Source organism: Eucyclogobius newberryi, unplaced genomic scaffold (genome assembly GCF_026437365.1).
Source record: "Eucyclogobius newberryi isolate DKJ021-1_F unplaced genomic scaffold, fEucNew1.0.hap1 SCAF_667, whole genome shotgun sequence".
NCBI lineage: Eukaryota > Metazoa > Chordata > Actinopteri > Gobiiformes > Gobiidae > Eucyclogobius > Eucyclogobius newberryi.
Window position 1 is genome coordinate 1 of NW_027316353.1, and position 7,500 is coordinate 7,500.

Here is a 7,500-nt window from a genome sequence, read left to right on the forward strand (position 1 = left end):
TGCTTTTTGGTCTCATCGTTCGCCCAACTTTGTCCACCAAAACACAAACACACAAACGCAGAAACCACCTCTCGCTCACTGTGACATTTTCCCTCTGACAAAATATTCCCAACACCGTTTTAATAAAATGTACTCAATGCAACGTAATAACGACGGATGGATTCGCTTTTTGTGACAATAACATATTAAATGATGACACAAAATTACCAGCAGCTTTTCAGAACTGTCCAGACACGACTGATCCAGAATGAAACCTTTAAACAAGATTTTTTGTTTTGTTTTTATATTTGGAAGATGAGTCATGGGCCGCGTTAAATCACTTTGCGGGCGTGATTTGGCCCCCGGGCCTGATGTTAAATAGCCCTAATCCAGCACTTTACCTCATTTAATTTCTATTTTACTTAGATATATTTTATTAGATATATATATATTAACTTTATCGTTTTAGCTTGTTCACTTTCACAGTGTCACATTGTTCACGGTCTTTTAGTGTTTTGTAACTTATGTCCATGTTGTGTGTTGTTTTTGACACACATTAAACATCGTTATCTGATGATTCCACCGTTTTTAGCGCGACTCGGTGCTTCAAACATCTCCCTCTGTGAAGAGTTTTGCAAAGTTACGTAAAGAAAGCGACATGAAAAAAAGACCGTAAGGTTAAAAACAAGGTGTGACCCGTGTGCGTCCGCAGGCAGCTACGAGGAGGGCCAGGGCCTGCGGTGGGACAGCGGGCGGGGCCAGGGCTTCTCCCAGGGCGGCATCGGGCTCCAGGACAACCAGATCACCATCCCCGAGACCGGACTGTACTTCGTCTACAGCCAGGCCTCGTTCCGCGTGGCCTGCCACCACCAGACCCGCCCCCAGACCCGCACCCAGACCCGCACCCAGACCCGCCCCCAGACCCGCCCCCAGACCGCCCACCAGCCGGGCTCGGACGAGGAGGGCCGGCAGCGCGCGCCCCTTAGCCACCGCGTCGGCAGGTTTGTACATCGCCCGCTTCGTTTTTGCTTAAAGTCCAGGTGACGTTCGGCTCTCGCGTCGGTCGATTTTGACGCCGTTTTGCTGAGTTTGTCGTTTGTAGAGAATTATCAGGGTTTTTTCACCCGTCGAGCGGCAGTTTTTGCGAAGAAAATCTCACAAAGAAAATTCGAAAATGACAGGAATGGACGGAATCCCTCTGTGATGTCATCAAAAAGCGCCGTTCCATAAATAAAATCTGAGAATTTTAACTCGATTTACACCTTTTTATGACAGTTTGAACGGTCGTTTAACAAAATAAAGGTGTCGTCAGGTGTAATTATTTGTCAAATCATAAATATTTGTATGATTTAAATGAACTCTGGTTCTTGTTTACGATCCGGTTGCTAAGTAACAGTTGTAGAATAACCTCTATGTCATATTTAATGTTTTTGGTCACTTTTCTCTCTCTTTCATGTGGAAATAACAACATTCTAAATCTGATCCTAATTTGTTTTATTACTTAATTTCATCCACTTCAAAGATCCTCAAACACCAAACTGTTCACCACTCTAACAGAAACAGTCTTGAAAAATCTGTAAAAAGTCTTAAAAAATGAAGCAGAATTAGAATTTTCACACACATTTTCAGTCAAAATTGAACGATATATCAATACAAAACGATATATCGATACAAAACGATATATCGATACAAAACGATATATCGATACAAAACGATATATTGAAACAAAACAAGACGATATATCAATACAAAACATGGCAATATATCGATACAAAACATTACGATATATCGATACAAAACATGATACAAAACATGACGATATATCGATACAAAACATGATACAAAACGTGACGATATATCGATACAAAACATGATACAAAACATGACGATATATCGATACAAAACATGATGATATATCGATACAAAACATGATACAAAACGTGACGATATATCGATACAAAACGATGTATCGATACAAAACGATATATCGATACAAAACGATATAACGATACAAAACATGACTATGTATCAATACAAAACATGGCGATGTCCATCCATCCATCCATCTTCTGCCGCTTTATCCGGGGCCGGGTCGCGGGGGCAGCAGTCTGAGCAGGGACTCCCAGACTTCCTTCTCCCCAGACACTTCCTCTAACTCCTCCGGGGGGATCCCGAGGCGTTCCCAGGCCAGCCGAGAGACATAGTCTCTCCAGCGTGTCCTGGGTCTTCCCCGGGGCCTCTTCCCGGTGGGACATGCCTGAAACACCTCCCGAGGGAGGCGCCCAGGAGGCATCCGGAACAGATGCCCGAGCCACCTCAGCTGGCTCCTCTCGACGTGGAGGAGCAGCGGCTCTCCTCCGAGCTCCCCCCGTGTGGCCGAGCTCCTCACCTTATCTCTAAGGGAGCGCCCAGCCACACGGCGGAGGAAACTCATTTCGACCGCTTGTATCCGCGATCTTGTTCTTTCGGTCACTACCCAAAGCTCATGACCATAGGTGAGGTCAGAACGTAGACCGACCGGTAAATTGAGAGCTTTGCCTTTCGGCTCAGCTCCCTCTTTACCACAACGGTCCGATGCAGCGACTGCATCACTGCAGCCGCTGCACCGATCCGCCTGTCGATCTCACGCTCCATCCTTCCCTCACTCGTGAACAAGACCCCGAGATACTTGAACTCCTCCACTTGGGGCAAGGACACCCCACCCACCTGGAGAGGGCAAGCCACCTTTTTCCGGTCGAGAACCATGGCCTCGGATTTGGAGGTGCTGATTCTCATCCCAGCCGCTTCACACTCAGCTGCAAACCGTCCCAGTGCATGTTGCAGGTCCGGGTTTGATGGAGCCATCAGGACAACATCGTCTGCAAACAGCAGAGATAAGATCCTGTGGTCCCCAAACCGGACACCCTCCGACCCCCGACTGCGCCTAGAAATTCTGTCCATAAAAATTATGAACAGAACCGGTGACAAAGGGCAGCCCTGGCGGAGTCCAACATGCACTGGGAACAGGTCTGACTTACTGCCGGCAATGCAAACACAGCTCCTGCTCCGGTCATACAGGGACCGGACAGCCCTGAGCAAAGGGCCCCGGACCCCGTACTCCCGGAGCACCCCCCAAAGGACACCCCGAGGGACACGGTCGAAAGCCTTCTCCAGATCCACAAAGCACATGTGGACCGGTTGGGCAAACTCCCATGAACCCTCGAGCACCCGATGGAGGGTATAGAGCTGGTCCAGTGTTCCACGACCGGGACGAAAACCACTCTGCTCCTCCTGAATCCGAGGTTCGACTATCGGTCGGATTCTCCTCTCCAGTACCTTGGAATAGACCTTACCTGGGAGGCTGAGGAGTGTGATCCCTCTGTAGTTGGAACACACCCTCCGGTCCCCCTTCTTGAACAGAGGGACCACCACCCCGGTCTGCCAGTCCAGAGGCACGGTCCCCGAACGCCACGCGATGTTGCAGGGACGTGTCAACCAAGACAGTCCTACAACATCCAGATACTTTAGGTACTCAGGGCGGATCTCATCCACCCCCGGAGCCCTGCCACCAAGGAGTTTGCGAACAACCTCAGTGACTTCAGCTTGGGTGATGGATGAGCCAGCCTCCGAGTCCCCGGTCTCTACTTCCTCTTCGGAAGACGTGACGTGATTAAGGAGATCCTCAAAGTATTCCTTCCACCGTCCGATGACATCCCCAGTCGAGGTCAGCAGGCCTCCACCCGCACCGTAAACGGTGTTGGTGAGACACTGCTTCCCCCTCCTGAGGCGCCGGACGGTTTGCCAGAATTTCTTTGGTGCCGACCGATAGTCCTCCTCCATGGCCTCCCCGAACTCCTCCCAGGCCCGGGTTTTTGCCTCTGCGACAGCACGAGCCGCGGCTCGCTTGGCCTGCCGATACCCGTCGATGACCTCCGGAGACCTACAAGCCAGAGTGGCCTGATAGGCCTCCTTATTCAGTCTGACGGCATCCCTTACTTCCGGTGTCCACCACCGGGTTCGGGGGTTGCCGCCACGACAGGCACCGGAGACCTTGCGACCACAGCTCCGAGCAGCCGCATCAACAATGCAGGCGGAGAACATGGTCCACTCGGACTCAATGTCCCCAGCCTCCCCCGGGACATGGGAGAAGCTCTCCCGGAGGTACGAGTTGAATACCCTTCTGACAGAAGGCTCCACTAGACATTCCCAACAGACCTTCACAATGCGCTTGGGTCTGCCAAGTCTGACCGGCTTCCTCCTCCGCCAGCGGATCCAACTCACCACCAGGTGGTGATCGGTTGACAACTCTGCCCCTCTCTTCACCCGAGTGTCCAAGACACGCGGCCGGAGGTCTGATGACACGACAACAAAGTCGATCATTGACCTCCGGCCTAGGGTGTCCTGGTGCCCTGTGCACTGATGGACACCCTTGTGCTTGAACATGGTGTTCGTTATGGACAATCCGTGGCTAGCACAGAAGTCCAATAACTGAACACCACTCGGGTTCAGATCGGGGAAGCCGTTCTTCCCGATCACCCCTCTCCAGGTGTCACTGTCATTGCCCACGTGGGCGTTGAAGTCCCCCAGTAGAACAACGGAGTCCCCGGTCGGTGCACTGTCCAGTACCCCTCCCAAGGACTCCAAGAAGGCCGGGTACTCTGCACTGCTGTTCGGCCCGTAGGCCGCCACAACAGTGAGAGACCTGTCCCCCACCCGAAGGCGGAGGGACGCGACCCTCTCGTCCACCGGGGTAAACTCCAACACGTGGCGGCTGAGCTGAGGGGCTATAAGCAAGCCCACACCAGCCCGCCGCCTCTCCCCGCGGGCAACACCAGAGAAGTGGAGCGTCCAACCCCTCTCGAGGAGATGGGTTCCAGAGCCCAAACTGTGCGTGGAGGTGAGGCCGACTATATCTAGTCGGTATCGCTCAACCTCCCGCACAAGCTCAGGCTCTTTCCCCCCCAGCGAGGTGACATTCCATTTCCCCAGAGTTAGTCTCTGTGTCTGGAGATCTGGTCGCCGAGGCCCCTGCCGTCGACTGCCGCCCAGATCTCTCTGCACCGGCCCCTTATGGATCCTCCTGCGGGTGGTGGGTCCACGGGAGGGCGGCCCCACGTCGCTCTTTCGGGCTGTGCCCGGTTGGGCCCCGTGGGGTAAGACCCGGCCACCAGGCGCTCGCCATGGAGCACCCATCCCAGGCCTGGCTCCAGGATGGGGCCCCGGTGACGCCGATCCGGGCGACGTAAACTGCCTTGTTCGTGTTGTCATCATAGGGGGCTTCTGAACCGATCTTTGTCTGACCCGTCACCTAGGACCTGTTTGCCTTGGGAGACCCTACCAGGGGCATGAAGCCCCCGACAACATAGCTCCCGGGATCATTCGGGCACTCAAACCCCTCCACCACGTTAAGGTGTCGGTTCAAGGAGAGAAACATGACGATGTATCGATAAAAAACATGAACTGTGTAAAATAAGGCCGCGTTTGGGTAAGTGCGGCGTATGCGGTTTATGTTCTTAAAGTCGAGCGTGCGTTTTTTTCCTTCGGCAGGTTCTCGGAGTCCATCGGGAGCGAGGTGTCCCTGATGAGCGCCGTGCGGTCGCCGTGTTCGGAGCACGCCGCCGAGGCGGGGCGGGGCTGGTACAACGCCATCTACCTGGGCGCCGTGTTCCAGCTGCACAAGGGCGACCGCCTCGGGACCGAGACCAACCAGCTGCCCGAGCTGGAGACGGACGAGGGCAAGACCTTCTTCGGGGTCTTTGCGCTTTTCTGACGAGCGAGACTTCCACAGACAAAGATCATCTCTGCCCAAAAACGACTACTGTTTGTGTTTTTCTGACGAGCGAGACTTCCACAGACAAAGATCATCTCTGCCCAAAAACAACTTCTGTTTGTGTTTTTCTGACGAGCAAGACTTCCACAGACAAAGATCATCTCTGCCCAAAAACGACTGTGGTCTTTGGGACTTCTGGACTTTAGGACTTTAGTACTTCTGGACTTAAGGACTTATAGGACTTTAGGACATCTGGACTTCTGGACTTTAGGACTTATAGGACTTCAAGACTTCAGGACTTAAGGACTTCTGGACTTTAGGACTTATAGAACTTCAGGACTTCAGGACTTAAGGACTTCTGGACTGGTTTTATTCATCTTGTTGGTGAAACATGTTGGTCTCCATGGAGACAAACTCTGACTCATTTAAACTGTAGCAGTTTGAACTATGGCACTTTTGTTGTTTACGTTTTGTTTTTTCCTGTCATTTCTTTTTACTTATTTTTCAATTTATTTTGGCAATTATTTTATTTTTATAATTTTTATTCCATTATTTTTCAGTTTTTTATTAATGTGGCTGTTTTGTATTTTTCATTATTGTTTTCTTGTAATGTGACCTTGACCTTGACCTTGTGTTTCTTTTTCATGTTCCTAGATAGTTTTTTATGACACATCTGAGACATTCCTCTTTTTATTTAATATTTATTTTCTATTTATGTGGTGGGACTCTGGTGTATTTATGCAATAAAAGAACAAATTAAAGCGGATCGTCTCGTCCTTCACTTCAGTTCTGGTCTACTCGCCTCACGGCCAGAAGCTCGCCGGTTCTGTCAGCGTTTAACTGTGATAGAACAACGAACCACAAAAAGAACCCGACCAGAGAGAAAAGGAAACTAAAATTATTTCACCGATGTCTGAAATAAACCCAAAGTCCTTCAAATCTGACAATTTTTAAATGACAACGCCCCCTACAGGTCATACATAAATATATTTTGAATTGTGCTAAAAATTACAAAATTGTATCACAGAATAGTAATTTGTTTAGGTTTATAATTTCACTTCCTGTTTGTAATTGATGACATCACACTAGGAAATTACCCAGCAACCACTGGGCCAAAACTCATCTAATGTCACATAAAAATATATGAGAGCGACTTTATTTTGTTGAATTAATGTTTAGAGAGTCATTTTTTGTGTTTAAATTCATAAACTTTGACTGGAATGAGTGTGATGTCACTTCCTGTATGAGTGTCCCTGGTGTGATGTCATTTCCTGTATGAGTGTCCCTGGTGTGATGTCACTTCCTGAATGAGTGTCCCTGGTGTGATGTCACTTCCTGTATGAGTGACCCTGGTGTGATGTCACTTCCTGTATGAGTGTCCCTGGTGTGATGTCACTTCCTGCATGAGTGACCCTGGTATGATGTCACTTCCTGTATGAGTGACCCTGGTGTGATGTCACTTCCTGTATGAGTGTCCCTGGTGTGATGTCACTTCCTCTATGAGTGTCCCTGGTGTGATGTCACTTCCTGTATGAGAGTCCCTGATTTGATGTCACTTCCTGCATGAGTGTCCCTGGTGTGATGTCACTTCCTCTATGAGTGTCCCTGGTGTGATGTCACTTCCTGTAAGAGTGTCCCTGGTGTGATGTCACTTCCTGTATGAGTGTCCCTGGTGTGATGTCACTTCCTATATGAGTTTCCCTGGTGTGGTGTCACTTCCTGTATGAGTGACCCTGGTGTGATGTCGCTTCCTGTATGAGTGTCCCTGGTGT

At 50.1% G+C, this 7,500-nt stretch overlaps 1 protein-coding gene across 1 annotated transcript; it reads left to right on the plus strand.

Annotated features, from left to right (window-relative positions):
* Positions 1-691: 691 nt before the first annotated feature.
* Positions 692-6,217, plus strand: LOC140348321 (tumor necrosis factor-like; the record flags this gene model as incomplete). The annotated part of the gene is made up of 2 exons (XM_072434324.1): positions 692-980; positions 5,506-6,217. Coding segments are annotated over 2 exons (512 nt in total), but the record flags the coding sequence as incomplete, so codon positions are not given.
* Positions 6,218-7,500: the final 1,283 nt, after the last annotated feature.